The 22,167-nt window shown below is 38.7% G+C and overlaps 1 protein-coding gene across 9 annotated transcripts in view; it reads right to left on the minus strand.

Annotated features, from left to right (window-relative positions):
* The window catches only part of LOC135223587 (protein sickie-like), a 244,161-nt gene extending 223,775 nt beyond the window's left edge, over nt 1-20,386 (minus strand). For 5 of the 9 annotated variants that reach the window (XM_064262181.1, XM_064262191.1, XM_064262163.1 and 2 more), the window contains exon 1: nt 14,092-20,386. In XM_064262181.1, coding sequence (XP_064118251.1) covers nt 14,092-14,857 — 766 coding nt within the window. In that variant the 5' untranslated portion in view covers nt 14,858-20,386. The remainder of the gene's footprint in view (nt 1-14,091) is intronic. The other 4 variants (XM_064262210.1, XM_064262153.1, XM_064262173.1 and 1 more) reach the window with 1 other exon arrangement.
* Between the last annotated feature and the right edge of the window lie 1,781 nt (nt 20,387-22,167).

A 22,167-nucleotide genomic window follows, 5' to 3' on the forward strand; every position in this document is an offset into this window, starting at 1 on the left:
ATCATCTGATACGTAAGGCTTGGAAAGAAAAAAGCCAAAAATATTTTACTTCTATTATAAGGATGTAATAGAAGTAAAATTCAACTTTAGCAAAGATGTATATATATATATATATATATATATCTTTTTATATATAAATGTATAAATCATACACACACACACACACACCACACACACACACACACACACACACACACATATATATATAATTTATATTATATATATATTATATATATATATATATATATATATATACGTACATACATACATACATACATATATATAATATATAATATTATTATATGTGTGGGTATTATATATTAATAAATATAATATTATTAATATAATTATAATATTATAATAATAATATGGGTTCATTCTAAATATAACCAATAATATCGACTAAATATGATAAACAAGCAAATCACGAGAATCTATATTTCATAAGGGTCTCAACTCGGCCTCATCACCACTATTACTCATCTTTTGTCATTTTTAGTTGGAGAGAGAGAGAGAGAGAGAGAGGAGAGAGAGAGAGAGAGAGAGAGAGAGAGAGAGATGCTCATCTATTGTCTCTGATACACAAGTAAAATTAGTTCAGACCTGACTACAAATAATTATGATAATATGCATTTCAAAAGTTTTTATTATTATTTTTTAAATGGGAAGTGATCTGGTAATACTTGAGAAGACCTGTTTCAGTCCCTTCAGTTTTTCAAACTTTCATTTAGTAAACTGAGTCAATGTTATATTTAGGGGATATAGTTAACATTCAGTTTCTAACAGGGGGCAAAACAGTTCCTGAATGATTAATTGTCATTCTATCCAAGATTTAACACACATGGCCTTAAGACAGCTATATATATACTATATATTTAATAAGGAGCTGAAGATTATACTCCAGCATTTATGACTGGAAAAAGATTGCATCACTACCATGATACTTTCTATTTCTCGAATTGCGATGTTGACAGTAAAGTAACATTGGGATTTATCTGCAATCGTGACTTCCCACGTCATCAACAAGAATATACGTTACCACTATGGCAACTATTCCAAGAATATACGTTACCAATATGTCAACTATTCCACACGTATAGCCAAGATATTTATCAACTATCTTTTTCACCTTATATAAAACTGCTTGCGCAATAAGATAGCTAGAATACAAACACATGAGACTGCCAATAGTCACTATTTGATGCATGGTAGTGTGTGATCATATCTAACTTATTTTATGACAAAGTCAAACGGCAAGTAACATCCACAGGGTCTAGGCTTGCCGTCTCCACCCTTTCATAATTGGTCATTCTTGACTTTGGTTTCTTGAGATCCGTCCTTAAAAACCGCAGTTCCAGGAAACATAGTATATGCTTTCGCTTTTCTCTAAAATTAGATTAAATTCCTAAATTTGCAAATGGGATTAATGATGACATTAACTGGTACTTTTATATTATCCTAATAGTACATTAACAAGACTGCTACACTGAACTGCTAATACAATAAAAAAAATCCATGAAAGGTAAATCTCAATGTAAAGCAGAAACATCATAACGAAGCGCTACCACAGCCTTATATTTTCGGGCCAATCATATTTTGCTTATAATTCAATCGTTACCATTCCCTTCTGTGCGTGCCAGGCCATTTATTTATTTCACTTCCAATATTCAAAACAACTCGCAAGAGTGACAGAATGCTGGGAAAAGTATGACAGAAAGCAATAACGCTGGCAACAATATCGCACCCCAGCAATATCGTTCTATACTCCTGGATTTGGCTATGCCCTAGGCTTAGGGATTATAAAGACGAGATAGCGGCAATAACGGGTAATAATTACAGTCAACACTCTCCGATAAAGAGTATGGGTTCATAAATAAAGAATTATGATGACAGGGAAAGCTGAAATATAGTAGGGCTAATGGCATAAGGTAAAAAAAAATGAATATTTCCCTTCTATCTAGTCCTTTCATGAAGAACGTACATTTGACGCATTTCTTATTTACTTCCCAAGAAAATTCAACGTTCATCACACATACCACCATGAAATATAAATGGCCTACGTATTTATGTGAGCTGGCCCAAGCGTGCTGGTGCATATCCGAGATTTTTTTAAAACTAAAGAATTCACACATCAGAGTCGTAATGGAAGAGGGTGATGTTATCTCCAAAACTTTCCCCCATCCAACACAATATATTATCAGTACAATATTGTGGCATTAACCATAATAAAGTTTCCGATTCTAAAGCTAAAATGTTTTTTTTTTTTTTGAGATAAGAGTGAGCCCATGAATTATTAGCGTTTAGAACAAAATTCCCCAGTCCCCTGCAACACTCTGCTTAAAAATAAACACAAAATCTCTTCCCTTACACGAAGCAAAGAAAAAAGCCGCAAAATCCCACTTTTCTCGTACGGCAGCCGCGGGCGAGCCCCCAGCAACTTCCTCCTTAAAATCCATACGAAAGAGTACTTAGAAGTTTAGAGCCTCCCCGGGGTGAGTCTGACAAGAATTCCTGGGGACAAGACCGCGGACGTGGAAGGCATCGCAGGGGGAAACGGGAGAATCTTGAGTGCCTTCCGACTCAGAACTTTACGGCAGACCTTAAAGGACGCCCTTAGCAGGAAGTCTCTTGGAAAGCCTTTCTTCCCCTTCCGATGGCTCTCGTGTGAGTCAACTTCCGGGGACAGACCAGAAACTGTAGAAAACGTCTGAATTTCGTATTCCTCGCTCATATGTAAACCCTCGTTACTCTCAATGGGGATAATCTGTTCCTAGAGCAGCTAATTACTCCTTGACAACTTCGGGCAATTAGCAGTCTTTTGGTAGTCGGGGATCTTGCTGCAAAAAACATCAGAGTAGAGAGAATGTTTAATCTACTTTGGATGGATAGTCGCCTGGAATTCCTGCTCATTAGTAAAATTCCAATTAGAAAGAGAAAATGACAAGTTCCTTCTAATGATAATTTACTGCTCTGAATATATAATGAAGTTTACAACATACCGAGTTGCAAAAACATGATATATATTAATAATGATTACGGTCCAAAAATTTCTTTAGTAGCCAGGTCGGTCGGAAACCCAAATTACTATTTCACAGTCGAAAAAATTGTTTTTATACTAACATGCTGAGAACTACCATGTGTACTATTGTAAGAACATTTTTATCATTTACAGAGGAATCTTTGCAAATGACAGATAGAGAAACAGTTTATGAGGAAAGGTCAAAATTTATGTCACAAATAAGAGACTCAGAGGCGAAGTCAAATGAAAGGAACAATTCTAACGTCTCCAAGCATTTCGCTAGCTATCCCAAAGTTTCTTTGGACACACATAATTTGTATAATAAAATTTAACTGCAAAGAAAATCGTTAATTATCCCGACCGTAAACATGGAGCGCGTGACGTCACAACCATCCTGAGATAAGGGAGGCGCATACAAGACAGTAATTCAATCCGTGGGGACATTCGGCCATTATCAAAACAACGCTCGCGCGCCAGCAAATAAAATGGCCGGCATAAAAACACCCAGATGAATAACCTCATCAACAACAACAGTAATGACAATAAATTTCCCTCCTGCACATGACAATAAACCTCTTGTAGCGCAATCCATTTAAGGCTTACCGAGGAATATCATTCATAATCTCAACGAATGCAGGGTTTAATGGATTTAAAAGGAGGGGGGTTTTGGGGGCGGTCGCCAAAATGTATGATAACAAGCATAGGAAAAGGACGACTCTAAAGAACCAAATAAAAGGACTCGCAATTCTAGCACTCATTCGCTTAAATAAACTAAAATAGGAACGCAAGTGTGAATAATGCTGTGTTATGCAAATGAGGATAAACAGGGTTATACATTATGCGTTGAAGGCTACTGCAGCACTTGATGCCGAGAGACGCTAAGACACACTTGCTCGAATGTTAAACAGGGAGAGTGAGTGACGGAGTCTCTTCATACCTATCGGTTGACCTCGAATTTATTTATTTATTTATTTATTTTCCCATAGTACCAAAACAATTATGTTAGACAGTAAATACTATACATAAGTATATTTATATATTTATATATACTATATGTAATAGTGTGTGTAGACATTTTCAATGAAATGCACGCGCGTTTCTGTGTGTGTGTGAGAGAGAGAGAGAGAGACCTTACCATTACAGACCTTACATCTTGTTCGGGTTGCCACAGGTCCCAATCAGTGTGAGGCACCTCTAATGTCTACCAGAGAGTTGCTAGTACATCTTCCGGTATATTTTGCATCTTCCAATCTTGGATGGTCTGGGATGCAGTTTAGATATTTGTCGAGCTTATTCTTAAACACATCTACGCTCACTCCTGATATATTCCTCAGATGAGCTGGCAACGCATTGAATAGGACGCTGCATTATCGATGCTTGGTGGCGTAGTGGAGTTAATGTCCTGTGTGCTTTCCTTATTTTTCTTTTTCTGGTTTATAGTTTTGGGGCACTACGTTTAATTCTACCTCTGCTTGAGAGAAGAGAGAGAGAAATGGAGAGAGAGAGAGAGAGATTCGTATATTAAAAAATGGTGCTTCCTCACTAGGAAGACAATGGAGGTTGGAGGCCTTCGCTATGCCCGGAACCAACGCACAGCACGCCATAAAAATTGTCTTTTACTGTAGCAAACAATTCGCACCTTTTCGTGCCATTAGTAATATATTTTTACCCTTAAAGCCTTACCTTTAACACATTTAGTAATATACTATCTTCGCTGTCTCACTACATTTCCTTAACTTATTTCTTGTTCAACAACCATTCTCAGTGTTTTATAAGACACTTGACATTTATGTAACTCCTCATATTTTCTATCAGAGCTCTTATCAAGCTTGGATATATTTCTTAAACTAAAATTATTTCAGCAATACTATTATTAATAAAATCAATTCTTATATTAATAATCCTAGGCATTCTACTCTTAACTGCAAAGCACATCTTTCCGACAGTCTATTTAGCCCTTTTGTATTTGATGCAATCAAGAACATGACTTTGGTTTCATTCTGTAGATTGGTACGGGCAAATAAATAAATACTTATCTACGACACAAAGAGATAAGAGAGAGAGAGAGAGAGAGAGAGAGAGAGAGAGAGAGAGAGAGAGAGAGAGAGAGAGAGGTGCAGCCATCAAAAAGATAACGAGTGATCCAACAAGACCAGGACAGTCCAACTGACTGGATACGCCAAACATCTGTTAATCTATTTCCGTTGCTATGACATATGTTCGATTGTCATTTCAGAGTTCTAGGAACAGTGCTATAATTATCATGCCTTTCTAGGGGGAATACTAAATAGTTATTGCTTGTATTTGATTTTCCTTTATTTTCTATGCTTGATATTTGTGTTGTATTCAAGAGTAATTTTTTCACTTATTATAACTATCAATGACAGGAAACCAATTCAAGAGTAATTTTTTCGCTTTATTATAACTATCAATGATAAGAATCCTACACGAACAGGATCTCTCTCTCTCTCTCTCTCTCTCTCTCTCTCTCTCTCTCTCTCTCTCTCTCTCTGAATTTTATATTCATATCTTCTATTTCATGTCCCTCCCAAGAGCAATTTCCTTTAAAAAATACATCAAAGGGACACTTTTTAACACCAAATTCTTTATCTCATTCCACCTAAAATTCTATTCCAAGACCTTTTCCCTCTTTTCCTCAGCAGTTCATCAGTTAATTTCCGAGATCCCATTTTTCGTTTACTTTCAAGGGTCTGCGGTTCTTTCTACGAACAGTTTTGAGTTAAAAAAAAGACACTCGTTGAGAGAGAGAGAGAGAGAGAGAGAGAGAGAGAGAGAGAGAGAGAGAGAGAATTTCGCAAAAATTAAATGACAGCTTCTGTGATGGATTACTGTTGATTTGTCTGACCATCTATCCCATTGCAGCCAACACCAGACCCCTATTTTTTATGACTGTTTCAAAGCCTTCCTTTGTTCTCCCTTGCGGCCATGCTAACTTCATTACAGTACTTGTTTCATAATCCCGGAGCAGGGTGTGATGCCACAGCATATCCTTTGAGTTGATATGCTGAGCCATCCGTTGGGCCTGTCCACCGTCCTTTCATTTCCCCTTGACCTTCATCATTCATGCGCTTCCCCCTTAAACCCCTTTCATCTTCTGATCCCTGTCAGCCATCCCTCATTCCTTGCGACTACTGCCGGGAGTCGCTTTTCCTCCCTGAAAGAAACCACTGAATCAAATTTGAATCCATCACGAAGGCGCTACGAACCGTTCGAATTTGGACCGCGACGCCGTGACTACAATTCCTTGTATTTCCCCAGCCACGGAGCCACTTTTACCCTTCTCGATTTCCTGGTAATTTGGACACACTTTCGCCTGAACACATTTAAATGAGAGGAAATGATTAAATTCTCCTTCACATTACACCACTTAATCGGAAGTAACTCAGTCGGGAAACAGCTCAACTGATGATGCTGAACTTGGTCTTCCAGAATATACACTGATAACATTCTATTACTGAATGTTGAACACAGTTTCCTCTTCTGAGCTTAAATACTGACAATGTAGCCACTCTTAACAGTGATGTAGTATACTAATAAACAGTTTTAAATAGATATTGATAACTCACATTACATCAAATTAATGTCATAAAGCAATACTAAAAGAAAACAAATTTCACTGGCAGCAAAAAAGGTACTTGTTACATATTGGCAAATAGATTCCGGTAAGAATAAACGAAATTGTTAAGAACAATATTCAGCATGGCCCCAGACCGGCAGATGTTTCCACACTTAACCCTACGCAATCACTATACTCATTCTAACTTACCCCGACCGAGAATTGTAGTCTCCTTTCAAAACAACCATACAAATTCATCCCTAATCCTTTAAAGCATACAAACTACAGGCCACGGTTTGCTGTGGTCTATGGACGAGCGTAAAACTAAAACATCGACGCTAACACACAGCATTTGTTTTTACTACACCGTTCGTTGCCAAACAGGGATGAACATTCCTGGTCTCCGTTTCGCACATGGCAACTTTCAAGTCGATTTAATTAATAGTTGGTTGGATTGTCACGGTTGAAATGTAAAAATGTGAGAAAAACCTCGAGGGAAATTAAAGAACGGTTAAAGCTCCAGGAAATAAAAGGACGAAAAGATCGCTGGATTGGCCTATTAAGATGGATGGATGGATGGATGGATGGGTGCGTATACTATACATCTATAGTATATATACACACATACCCCAAACGTGATGTAAACGTGTGCGCATCCATGGCAACCGTTTTTCTTTCAAAATAAACATAGGGCAATACACTCTAAAACTAGATGTAAGTTTGGGGTTTAAAACAAATGTATGCAAGATCGGTTACGGCCTTTGTTAAAATAAAGTTACATCTATTCACAAACTCCTATGAAATCCTTGAATATATTCTGCTTCAAAGAATCATACTGAATCATACAAATATACGAAATTGTGTGTGTGTGTGTGAGAGAGAGAGAGAGAGAGAGAGAGAGAGAAGAGCGAGAGAGAGAGGAGAGAGAGAGGGGGGGTGGAGAAGAGAGAGAGAGAGAGAGAGAGTTTACTAAACTCTCATAAGTCTGATGACCATCAGGGAAAAAATAGAGGGGAACAGCCAATGTAATCCCAACTAGGAAAGAGGGGATGCAAATTCCGAAAAAAAAGGTCCGAATGACAATGCCCATATTGCCGAAATGGGGATCGGGAGAGATCTAACCCCACTTTTCTATTTCCATCGCTTAACCTCCCAATGATAATCGCACACGATACGCTTATTCTTCGCGAAGGAATGATGGTTACTACTGTTTCTATTTTTATGTTTCACATTCATCAAGGAGTCCCGAGTTGGACATCCAAAAAATACACGAAAAATTGCCCGTATACAGCGAACACTGAACAAGGGAACAAAAACATCACATCAGATACAACAGTAACATTAAAAAGATGCATATATAAATAAAGGATTGATTCTACAACCAAATGAACACCAGGTAAAGAAGCAATGTAGATTCAAATTTATGCACTAGTCTTTATGAAATCTTTAAGCAAACATCAGATTTAAATAATAACCCTAACATGTAATGTCAGAAAATCAAAATAACTAAAATAAACGAATCAGATCTCAAAAATGTTTGGATACTTGCCGTTTGTTTAACATCACAATTTAAAGTGCTAACTAATCAGTGATATCCAATGCCAGGGACAAAACCTGAGAAACATCACAACTTCATAACCTCATCAATTATTATTGACAACTTCAGAATTCCAAATTGCGAGGCTTCTCATATGGCTGTTTCTCTTCTCAATGGAATGACACCTCTGAATGTTTATAATCTGAGATTTATTATAAGGCAAAAAAATTATTCCTTTTGCAAATTTTACTGAAATAAATGCAACAAATAATCTGGTGTAAAATTTTCATACGAACACATATATTTATGTATATATATATATATATATATATATATATATATATATATATATATATATATATATTATTATATATTATATATATACATTTAAGTCACACAAATAAAAAAAACCCTCAAGGCCTACAAGCTTGTCGAGATCAAAATAATCTGCTTCACTCATGCGAACTTGAACCGTGGTTCGCATTCGGTAATCTATATTTGGCGAATGTACAGGAACTGTAACCCACAAAGCATTTCCTCCTTCAGCCCTCTCCAACTTTCATCCAAGGTCAAGGAACGATGCCCCTCCGGTTGACTTCAAAAGATCGTATTAACATCGGAAAGTAATGTTGCGGGTATCCTTCAAGTCACACACACGTGTACACACACACACACACACACACACACACACACAACACAACTTGGTGAAACATGCGTAATACAAAACCAATACATTATGGTTAGAACAGTCGTGCCCAGTTTTGCAGTGAAAGCTGCCCACCCATATTTATTTTGGATAAATAATACAGGGATATGAATCTCTGGTCACATTTTAAACCATTCTTCCATTTAAGTCCTAAACCTAGCCATGGCATCTACTATTAAAGTTCGCTGCAATCAGAAAGCAGGGGAAATTCGACAAATTTTTAATTCAATAAAAAAAATTACTCTCTATATCTGACGAATACTTCTCCATACAGCGGGGCTTTTCTCCTAAAGTAAGATCCGATAAAAAAAAAATTTTTTTTTTTGAAAGTCAGGCTCTATGAAAAAAAAAAATAATAATTTGGAAATATAATGGTTAATTTTTTTTCGACAATGATAGAAAACACGAATTTCTCTTCACTTTTACCTGAACAAGTTTACTGACCACACAAACCTTAAAGTTTGAAAAACGAAAGTGCTCTTACATAAACGTCAGTTTCACAAGGCCGACAGTACATCACAGATCCAAAGAACCAGATGGAAAGATTACTCGCAGGGTCCATGACACGCTCATAATTCCTATAACCCACACTTAAGATGCAAGTAAAGGCGAGGAGGATAAGGTTTCCTCCTACACGTTGCTGTTGTCCTCTGTAAAGTGTCTAACGCTAACGCCTACACCCGCAACATACCTCTGCACGAACAGGGGAGACGTGGGAACTCCCTCAAAATGAACACGACCTCTCCCACTCTAACCACTGCACAAAGAAAAACAAGGTTTGCATAAGGATTTCCGTTTTGCTAACACTCCTGGCACTAACTTTAAAACATCTTAATAATACAGTTGTATAAAATAAAATGGCATATGATCCTGTGGTAGGGGTGTAAGAATACTACCACCGTACGTCCTGTGTGTCGTAAAAGGCGACTAAAAGGACAGCTGCTGCCTTGCAGTCTTACTTTTTAGTAAAAGGCTAGGCCCACTGCTAATAACTGTGGTTGATGACAGCAAGGGCATGTGGTCGTACAAACCTGCTTTGCCAAACAATAAACGATGCCTGATGATGCCTTTGACAGAAGGCAGTGGAGAAGGCGGATCAGGCAACCGACCCCTTGATGCAGGATAACGGTGGGAGAGAAGATAAAATAAAATAGTATAACGTATGTCTTAACCCAAGCGATTATCTAAATCACATTAGATGCAAATATAAAAAATGTCAGCTTATTCATAGTGCACACACCCTCCATAGTCATATACGCCGCTAAAGCATGTCATCTCACCGTTTTACAGACGCTCTGAAAGAAAGTGGGTGCACCATAAGCATATTTAATTCTTTTGGTCTTTCATTCACGGCAATGGATAAGTGATGGTATAACTTCACTTTACAAACCATTCTCACGCAACAAACAGAGGTTATCTTTTCTGATGTTTCGTAATCGTTAACAAAAACGTAGGAGTATTTAACAACTCAAAATTTAGCGGTGTTTGCGCGTTCTTTTATTCTACACCTTTCGTGCAAAAAACTCATCAGCTTGAAAATGTTATGAAAAAGTCTACAAACAGGAAAATATTTGCCTATACAAAAAGGGCCACAAATTACTCTTATTTATACCTGTATTTAATGCTAATATTATGATAAAATCAATGGCTACACTGAAAAGCAGGCAGCCCCTCACAACAAGAATCGATTCAACCTGAAAGTGCGTAAACACATTGGAGTGAATTACGACAGGGCCAAGCAATAAAACATTTCCATACACCTTTTCCCTCCAAGCCTAATCTTCTTGCAAGGAGCAAAGACACTGTACGAACGTTTGCCGACGATCAATATCCATGCCATCTACTTTACTCCTACCTGTGATCAATACCTTTGCGCCCCCTTTCATTTATAAAACCTGCACGCAACATAATTTTTGAGAGCGTCTTAGGAGGGGAAACTTCGATCCAAGCTTAATTTAACTGCTCAAAGAAACGCGACCATCTTTCACGAGAATACTAAGAAAGGACAGGAAGAAAAAACACTGGAAAAGTCAACGGGAATTAGTTGCAGCATTTAAGAAAAAATCATCTTCATATAAATCAGTATGCATAACTGAGGATGACAAATGAATAGCGTCAGCGTGAATGGGAATATATCTTGGAGCTCAAATTTGAAGAAACATAAAAGACATCATGAAATAAACAGCAAAATACAAAGGCAAAAGCAGCTTTCACAGAATGAACTAACTTGTAGTTTTTGCATATATATACCTTATTAAGATGCACTAATTCCAAAGCATTACATGAATATATAAGAAACAGTAAAAAAAAATACTCAAGAGGCGTTTGTAATGGAATCGCAGGGCGAATGATAATGATATTGGCCAAATGAAAGGAAAAAGAGGCTACGTATTTACAAAGAGACCATGGTATTCATTAAGATATTGGACAGAAAAAAAACTCCATGCAAGAAACACTGACGAGCATTTATATGCTAGGGGCAATGCCTGACCTACAGTGATTAATGTTTTAATTACCTAAAATTGCTTCCTAAACTGGCATTCATAAAATATTAACCAGGCTGCGTGTTGTGAATACTAATTACCATGTTACACTTGCATCCGCAATGATGACTGTTAGAGCCAAGACCCAAGCTGTGCAGAATTTCAAGACTAAACCTTTCTCTCAAAGATTAATATTTTCTCAAGTCACCTCCAATCATGTCTTCATCTGAACCCAGATATCTCAACATGGTCTTATGTCTAGGAAAATCCTACGACTTACTAAGAGGGACCTGACCATTTTAAAACCTTGAATGAGAGAATCAAATAGCGGCGAGAGAGAGAGAGAGAGAGAGAGAGAGAGAGAGAGAGAGAGAGAGAGAGAGAGAGGAGGCTATGAGAATTTAGTTGTACCAATGAATCTGCAAAACGCAATCTAAGGCCCACCTTTATAATGGGACAGGAAGAACATAAGAACAAACAAACGCGAGAGAGAAAGAAAACCGTCGCCATCGAAGACTCCTCATATATCTGCTGAGCTTGATAAGTCTTCGTGGGGATTTTCAAGCAAAGATTTCGGCACGCCTGGGAGGAGGAAGAGGAGGGCGGATGAGGGGGAGGGGCTATGAAGAGAGCCAGCCACCCCACCTCCAGCCAACTCTCGTATTTTCTGGCAATTTTTACACTCTAAGGTTTACTTTCGGTATCCTCTCGCCTGTATTTCACTGATGGACCGCAAGAGGGTGATAGGAGAGGGCTTTCAAAAATAAACCCAGGGGATAAAGTATATCTACCCGGAAGATAATTATGACAGCTTATGATGGGATAAGAAAAAGACTCAAGAATTTTGCAAGAAAATGTCCTTTCATCGAAATAAGCATTTATACTGAAATAAGAAAAAGCTCATCTTAATAGGTATTTGTTGATATCTTAATAGGTATTTGTTGATAAAGAAAAAATTATATTCACATCACAATACTTTTTTTTTTCTTTTAAATAATGGCACTATTTTGAAATTGTTTTGATATACAGCATCCCTAGAGAAGTAAAAATCAACCAACATATCTAAAATAATAATAATAATAATAATAATAATAATAATAATAATTAATAATAATAATAATAATAATAATAATAATAATAATAATAATAATAATGGGAAAACTCGACTCATATTCCAGTCAGTCATAATAGGAAGCCAAGACAAGCAACGAGGGCTAGTAAAAACATTCCCACCTGAAACGAAAACATTAAAAAGTAAAAATGCTGAAATTCTTAGGCTACTAATTGAGAAGGCGCCATTCCTCCTGCAACATGAACTTCATAAAGACGCAAGAAATATAACTGCATATTATACAGCATAATAACGTATTCTGAATGTTTGTAACTGCAAATAAGGTTATATTTCGTTATGAGGCCATGGAAAGTGGAAATGAAGACCAAGCATACAATATATATGTATATGTGTGTGTATATATATATATATATATATATATATATATATATATATATATATATAGATATATATATATATATATATATATATATATATATATATATATATATATATATATCTTCCATCTTCCACATTATATTCAGCGTTGATATGCACAATGTTTCAGTCTGTGAAAAAGTTCGTAAAGCTTCGTTTCTTTAGTTTCTTTTTCTTATTATATAGGTTAATTGTAGTCTCACTTTAAACCACAAAATACTGGTAAAATATATTAAATTGTCTTTATCATTAGCGTTCAAATGTTTAACACTAAAGCATAACACGAATTGCTAACTATGCAACAATATCAAATTTCTTTGAAATTATGATCAGAAGTCATTTCCTCTCTCATTATGCCTGATTTGCTATACCTCTTGGGCAGCATACTAAAAGCGTGGTAAAATAAATAAGCATTTGATTTTTAACATGATATTTGTAACATAATTTTATTTCAGAAATCTCGTGAAAAGTTAACAATATAAAATCTACACGCTTTTCATAAAATATCCCCCCCCCCAAAAAAAAAAAAAAATGCGGAAAGGAAATACAGGTTGCGCATTTTCAGAAATTCATAAAGTACGTTTACTCGAATGTTAGCAGATGGATGAGTTGAGGGGATCATCTTTGAAACAAACTGAAACGCTTATGATCTCTGTACCAAACCGAATATCATAAAGAGATGACTTTGAAGAGGGATCGACAATTCCTCCTCATTTATCCCGATACGAAATGAAATGAATCCTCGTTTGCAAAAGCTTTCAACAATTACTGCGTAATGTCAGAATCACAATTAGTAATGATATCACTTGAAAATAAGTAAGTCTTTACGGCATTAACTTACGCAGGTGTCGATTGAGATGGCAGAGCTCGTAGTAGGGTAGGCAGGTGCGAGCAGATGTTCGTTATCAAGTTTCATTTCCACTGATAGGAAATACGATACAGGGTGTGGTTCATTCAGATGCATGCATCTGCACCTGGTTTTTCAACTGTCACAATAATCAGATGGATATTGTAACGCTGCTTTGCATAATAACACTTTAGGAAAATGGCTATGATTCAGCAAAAGAGTCATGACTGTAAATGAGGTATAAAACACATGTACACGAAGGTTAGGATACCGATGCAAATGAAAACTAAGCTAATGAGAAGAGAACAGAAAAAATAAAAATGACTCAGGATGAAATGTAATGAAACGATACACTGGGAGTACGGAATGCACTCAATGTCAAAGGAAAAGCTCATCAAGAATTAGTAATTTTTTTTTTTTTCCCTGTACCTACCTTCCTGCCCAGGTAATGGTGGTGGAGGCCTCTGAGGTGGGGGAGGTGGCAACGGCTGGCTGTAGTTGCTCTCTAAGACATAGCCTCTGTGATGCAACGGGCTGTGCCAGGGACTTTGGTGTCCCGGACTTTGGTGCACCGGACTGTGATGCACAGGGCTATGATGCACTGGACTATGATGAACAGGGCTGTGGTGTACGGGGCTATGGTGAGCGGGGCTATTGTACCCAGAGCCATAATGCACGGGGCTACAGCGCACTGGACTATGATGAACAGGGCTGTGGGTCGCTGGGCTGTGATGAATGGGCATGAAATGCACGGGGCTGTTTTGACCAACAGGACTGTTGGGTCCTGGACTTTGATGTGGACTATGGTACGGGCTGTTGTAGGTCGTGTTGTACTGGTAGGGATGGTCGTGCCCACACCGCACCTGATGGTTTCTGGCATGGGCTGCACGACGATGAGAAACGGGGCTTCTGGGGGTGGGCTGATGATGCACAGGACTTCCAGGATGATGAGGGGGCAAGGGAGGGGGGGATTGGATACGAGTTTGTCCGTGGGTAGGGGTATGAGGGCGTGAATTAGTGTTATGGGTTTGAGGAGGAGGAGGAGGGTTGCACTGGACGTGCGTCCAGTACGGACAGGCCTCTCCTTCATCCTGTGGCTCAGGATACACTGTATCCAAGGCCGGTCTCGGTCCTCCATCCTTCTTTCCCTTTCCACTCTTGTTCCAGTTAAAAAGCTTCGTGCAAAACATAGGCGCCATCTCTGGCTGAGATTGTTTCCAACACTGTTAATCTCCAAAGTCTAGAAATCCAATATGATTCTGAGAATACTCTTCAAATCAACGTCCGCATACATGTTGGCAGGTATCATATACGCGTCTTATAAAAATGTTGTTTGTTCAAACCACATTTGCTTTCATCAGTCTAAAAATATAACATCATGACTCTCTTCCGCTTTCTCGATACAAACAAAGCACTAAGGAGACGCCCCAAACCATTCGATTGGCAAGCGAATATAAATACCATCACATGATGTTTCACCTTCTGCTTGCTGACCACTAACCAGAATTGCTTTTGATGAAAGCAAAGCTAAATGCGCAAGAGTGCTCAGCTGGCACTAGTCCCGATTTTCCCATGAAAACATGATTTTCCTTACAGTTCCAAATGCAATAACAAATTTGCATGTGGGGTGAGCGCTGGTTTTGACAGCGGAAGAGCAGGAGTTGGTTTGGATGAGCGGACGGTCCGGGAGTCAATACTGGGCTTCCCCGTAATATTTCCTCGCCAACCCTTTTTTTTTTTATTTTTATTTTCTCCTAGAGCGAGGGGTTGCTGTGTTCTTCACTCAGAGAAACCATTGTCCCTTCTCCTCGCCGTTATTCGTTTGATTTAATGTGGTTTACCACAAGTAATGGTTGCTCCTCCTCAAATTAATACGGTAAAGAGAAAAAAAATGTGGGTCGGCGACCTCAGACACGAAGCTGTTATCAAAATATCGTTGACAAAATCGTTTTTAATCGAAGATGATTGTCAAAAGTAAAAAGTAAAAATGTTTACAAAAATATAAGATTCCTCAAAATATCTTTACATTTTTAAAATTGCCATTCAGGCTAAGCAGGGAAAAATTTCTCTAAAAATATTGACAGTAAAGGCTTTTGGTTAAAATGGCTTTTGACAGCAACCCTTTTTTTTTTATTATTAAACTGATGATCTTAAAATTATAATTCAGCTAAACAATCACATCAACAAAAATTTTACTGCTCTCAACAGGAGCATCCAAAGAAGGGAATTCCTTTTCTGCACGGGAATATCTAAGTCTATTCATACGTAGCTTTTCCCTAGGGTAGACGTGCTGAAGACAGAAATGCAACCATGTAACTTTTTCACATTTTATGGGGCACTTCAAGCAAACGTTGTGGGGGGGGCGACACCACTTCCGACTTTCTTATGCAGGAATATTTCTTTTCACTAAAGGTTGTCAAATAAAAATCTTCTGCAAGCAGGAAGAGGGTTGACATACAGGGGGAAAACTGGCTCTCTATTCAAGCAGGAAGAGGGTTGACATATAGGGGGAAAGCGGGCTCTCTATTCCGAGATATTTCCCCGATAAGAGAGGATATTGGCCCAGTTTCCAAATGCCAAAGCCTTCCAGATCCCTCTTCTAAATAGGAAATGATTGTCATTCGAGAGCCCACGGTTAGTTTGATTTGGACGGGGCCAACAATGTCTGTGACGTCCACGAAAAGGGTCTTTTGGGACTTCCTCAATCCCCCTGACTCAGTGCTCCTGAATAATGACCCAACAACTTTTCGGCGAAATCCAGCCCTCTTCTGGGTTGGGACTCACAACACATCTTTTCATAGGACGCCTTTCGTCAGTACCCTGCTCCACAGCTTCATCATATAAGTCTTAGCTAATGTTTACTGGTACATTTTCAAGACCATTATATTGAAGATAAGCCTAAGAATAGAAACACGTTTTCACCTTAGGATATAACTCAAAACACTACTGCAGTATCGTTTACCCAAGTTTAAATGCCACAAGAGATCACTGGGTACGCCGCGTCATCATAACCAGTGACAAAAAATCAATCCAAACTGTCTTCCAAGACACAGAAAACGGTATATATTTTATTTGTTTAATAATTTCATATATAAAATACAACAAATCAGCTTATAAGCTGTGACAAAGTCATTTTCATCTTCACATCACAGAAACTTCGTTCTTAGCGCACCACTCGCGTAAAGTAAAACAGGTTCGCTTCCTCCCAAGTCTGACGAAATGTCGAGCCGAAATGCAACCACTGAATTATACAAACAATTCATTTAACATGAGAGTTCTGCTTGCGACCCCCCTCTCTCTCTCTCTCAATGCACTACTCAAGAGACCAAATTCTCATAAGACGGCGGTTACAGTTCTTCAATACCGCTCAAAATGCGTTTCAAAAAAAAAACGTCTCAAATTTTTTATTCCATTTAAAGAGATTCCTCCGTTTTCTACCGGATTGTGATTACACATTCAGACTTTTCTTCTACAGTTAATGTCCACATTTCTCAACTATCCATTCACGGGACAGAACGTCTTAAGCATTGCAATACCTAACACCACAGGCACTCGGACGATTTTTCCTTCTCGCCATGCACGACCGTGATCTGGTCATCCTTCTTCCCATCATTATTGCTTAAGATCGTCTAGTTCTCTCTCGCTCGCAATACATTACCCCCACTCATCGTCAAGTCCCTCCAAATGAATTATCACTTATGTGTTGCTACCCTCATTCACCCCTCGTTCTGATGGAAGGGACAAGAGGGGAGAAAAGAAGAGAAACAGGGAAGGAGGAGAAGAAAAATTACAATACAAAGTATGTCTGACGCATCTCTTCCTCGTCCTCTCTCTCTTGTACTTGTTTCGTTGTTCCTGATAACGAGCGATGCTGCAAATCGGCCTTTGTTAACAATAAAATGATCTTCAATTGTTGCTCAAAGAACCTGTCATTCACTTTACATTATGTAAAGACCCGTGACATACCATGTGACTCTCAGGTGAAAAATTAATCCATGTACTTTTACCTACAAAGATATGCAAACTTCATAATGATAACCAAATGACAATACTAAAATCATCAGAACATCCCATTTTACAAAATTAATTTCTAAAAGTTCTGATTCGCCATTACCAATCAAAATTAATTTAGGACAGGATGCAATTAAATAAGTAATTTGATTTCCTCCTCTTCAAAACGTCACTCGCTTCTTTAAAAGTCGTCCTTCGACGTCGTCCGTCTCTTCAACCAACTCAATGACCGAAAGTCCATTCAATGAGAGGATTCTTCGGGGCCTTCTTTGTTTACATCTTGAATTCGCGGGTGTCTGAGCCCTTTGCCATGGCCCAGTCGAACTGGTTTTCGGAAAAAAGGCGGAGGAATGGGCGGGGGAGAGAAGAGAGGCGGATGTGGGGGGCGGTGAGGGGATCGTGAGATGGGTGGAATGAATCACTTTCTTCTCCCTTATTCCCAAACCCTAAAGAGGGGATGCGCGTGTGGTGTAAAAAGAGGGGGGCACTGGATGGTTTCAGGGTGGCTGTAGGGGGCCAAGGTTTGGAAGGGGAAGGGGTAAGTTTATGAGGATTCGACGAGAATTCACTGCCGACAACAAATGGAAACAAGCTTCGTGTTCCGCCTCCCTAAATGAGTGCCATCTGGCGCTTGAATAATAGGCCCCTATCCCAATTAAACCACTCCCAATTGACGTTCGGCTATAACGACAGTCTACTTAATAACGGGTCATCCTTTTTTAAGTTTCCAAAAGAAACGTAGTATCCAGAAGCAATTTTTTCATTATGCCTTTGCCTTTTCTGTTGCGAATCAAGAATATGTCAAATTATATTTCGGTTCTTTCCGAATATTTTATTCATATCTTTTCAAGATTTCAAACAATACATATACTTCAGTATCACACCCACCACTCAGATATAGTGACTGCCTTAATTATATGACTCAAATTTCAAACTGACTACTATCGACGTCTTTACCGATTTACTTTTTTTTTTTTTTTTTTTTTACTGAAGAGCGAAGAACTAATTTCCTACGTAAAAGTCTTTTACGTAATGCTCTTCTACAATACCGTTTGAGACGTCATACAGTTCTCTTTTACACTCTTGGACAGATCAGTCAGCGAATTCGTTATCAGTTTATTAACTATTGATTCATAAAAACTACTCATCCAAATGTGGCAATACAGACGGATAAATTTTCAAAAGAAAGAGAGAGAGAGAGAAATTGACATTCATGTAGTTTCTGAGTCATATCCATCTGAAGTCTCAATAATGAGTGCATGAGTCCCTCACGACTGGATCTTTCCCTTATGCATTATAAATGCATTATTCCCTTGCACGGGGTCATCTTCACCATACAGGTCATGCAATGCATATGGATTGAAGTGGAATGGGGGGGTTTGCTCCTTAAAACAAGGCAAGAGAATAAGGTGATATTTGGACTGCGTTTGAGGGCGAGTTCAAACGCAAAATGGGTGTCACACAAAATTTGTTTTCTATCAGAAGGGGGAAGGAGACGTTGCAGGGGGGACAGGCGGAGGGGAGATGCACCTCAAGCGAAAGTAAAGCCTCTCCAGGGGGAATTGCCTCTCCCCATGAAAGGAAGTGACGTGTCGCCCCCCGTTTTATTCATTAATTTCAAACACCAGTTGCCTTCAAGGGAGAGAGGAGGGTTGGGAGAGGTTGGGAGGAAACCCAAATAAAGGGCTTAGTCTAAGATTAGTCACCAGAAGATCACTGTACTTAGAAGAATCAACACTTCAAATCGCTGACCAGACTCGTGGAATCTGCAATCGACGTGTTTGCAGGGGTATTTCAACGCAAAACTTCAATATTTAACTACATAATGATTATATCATTCTTTATTATAAACCTTGACAAATTCAGCATCCAACTGAATCTGACAAACATTTGATAAAAGGCTTAACCGTCCTTCAGCGTCAAGTCACTTGGCAACACCAAAACGTAAAAAATAATAACCCTTTGCCAAGTGAGGCACCTCGGAGTCAGCAGGAGGGCGGAGGATATGGTGAAAGGGACCATATGCCAGCTGTCCTATTCTTTTCCGCGTACCCAGAAATGCCCTGCGACGACTACAACCCTCGCATGAGAGCGGGCAACAGCAGCATTGTCAGCAGGATGAAAAACACCATCAGGATCGTGAAGAACCAGTTCAGTACGTCGGCAGGAGTAATGTCCGCAAGGTAAGGCCAAGGATGACACATGAGAAAAAGGATTCGAGGAAGTCTGATGTCAAAAAGGAAGGCGAAAATCAGGTGGGTTTCAATACATAACCCAAGCGCTCCTCTCACGAGGACGAGATAAGGTCAAGGATACGAGGAAAACAAGCCTTCCATCGAGACCTCTTTCTACCTGTCGTAGAACTACTTCCTGAAGGAGGAGCGAGATAACAGAACCGAAATTTCACTCGTAATTATGACTGTCATCGTTGGAGTGGCAGACCATAGAGTTACTAGTCTTATTTTCTCCCTTTTCAGTCTCCTTTATATGTGGCTATTTGTCATTAACACTCGTCTGATTTTTTCCCGATGACATTTCTTTTGCAGTTACTAATACTACTATGACATATGCACTTCAGAGATTTTTCTCATTGAGAAACTAAGAGCACGGATGTGTACTAAGTTCATGCTATCACAACTTATATCCACGGAATGCAGCAACACGACGAATGATGTCACAATGTAACAGAGATCAGCCACGGGGAACCGCGCAGTACATGGAACCCGCACAGGGACCGATACCAAACTGAGGGGACAACACGGCTTCGACTCCGAAGGCATAGCAAACGGACGAGTCGCTCGCCAAGTTGCCAATTACTATTTGGTTTCCATTCTGGAAGCGCCGTCGCTTCCACCTGCATTCAGTTTGTCCTACGAGGAAAGCAGTCGACGGGTAGTAAAAAGGTGATCCAGTTCCCTACTTCTACGTAAAGTTGATACAATCAAAACAGCAATGAGGTGGCCCGAATGAGAGGGACGGAGCCCGCTGAATAGAACGGCAACTTGCATCGGCGCCTGGGAAAAGCTTGCACTAGACCAGACAACAAGAACCGCTTTTGCTCTAAACGCTAGTACGACCGTAGTAAAGGGCATCCCCAACTTCATTCCCCGAATTTAACCTACATCCGAAGACTAAACGACTCAAAAATCCCTAACCGCATTTCCACTGACATCAGGGAATCTTTCCCTTGCGTTTCCCCTTTCTCGGGACGATGGGGGAAAATCCCCTCGTAGAGTGCTCTCTATTCTCCTCTCCTCTCTCTCTCTCTCTCTCTCTCTCTCTCTCTCTCTCTCTCTCTCTCTCTCTCTATTGCTCTTACTCGCTTCTCGCTAAAGCCACGCCTTCGGTACGTAGACGCATCGATCTCGAGTAGGAAGCAAATTTTAGTCCCGTCGGCGCCAAAATTAACTTGAATGGCATTAATATCCTACAGTAAGCGGTCGTTTCAGCAAAGTGCTTGGAACTTTCCTCAATGTTCTGCAACACCTGAAGAGGCCTTCGAGACGAATTTATTGGCGGAATAAAAGACTAAAATTTTCCAGAAATAAAATCTACTCTGGGCTAAGTCAAGTGGGTTCTCAAAGAAACTTTAAAAGCTATTGCTTTCCCCAAAAGGGGCTTAGAACTTCTCAGTAGAAGAATTCAGCACTATATTTCTCTGGGAAAAAATAATTCAGTACCGCAAACACTGAACTACGATGAAATTAAACTCTTAAAAAAAATTAAAAGTTTTCCGATAAGTTTATAAAAAAAAAAAAAAAAAAAAAAAAAATCAATTGCTGCCCAAACCGGTACCTAGACAGAAATACAGCCTAAACTGGTACCTAACTGTTATACTACCCGAGACCGTACCCAAACAGGAATACTGCGATGGCCGGAGAACATATTGCATATGAACAAATGCATAAATAAATAAGAAGGCGCGCAATACTTGAAATTAATGATAAATACGTGAAAACGAATTTCATTTGTCGTCATAAACTTCGGCACAAACATGCAAACCGCCGGTGCCCTTTTATCTCTTTCCTAATTTTCTCTGATTTACAAATTATACAGTCTTCTGAAGACGGGTACCTAAAGTAACCACTATTTTTTCTCGAAACTGTTAATTGAATGTCGACGAAGATTACACAAGCATAAAAGGATTCGAAATTTAAAATCAGGTGCCTTGCGGATGAAACACACCGTAAAGTAGGATAAGGTCAAATTATTAATACATCTTCAATGCTAGACAAAATAATTTTCGCTTAAAGTACGGAAAAATGTAACACATACACATGCGTATGCATGCATATAATATATATCTATATATATATATATATATAGTATTTATATTAGGAATAAAATTTCCTTTGATAACGAAAACGAGACATGAGCGGCTTAACCGACGATTTTCCATAAACTGCATGACAACAGCATAACTGCAATATTACCAAAATAATAAGCTTATGGTATGTATGTAAATAAATTAAATATATATATATATATATATATATAT

The sequence above is a fragment of the Macrobrachium nipponense genome, chromosome 20 (genome assembly GCF_015104395.2).
Source record: "Macrobrachium nipponense isolate FS-2020 chromosome 20, ASM1510439v2, whole genome shotgun sequence".
Lineage (NCBI taxonomy): Eukaryota > Metazoa > Arthropoda > Malacostraca > Decapoda > Palaemonidae > Macrobrachium > Macrobrachium nipponense.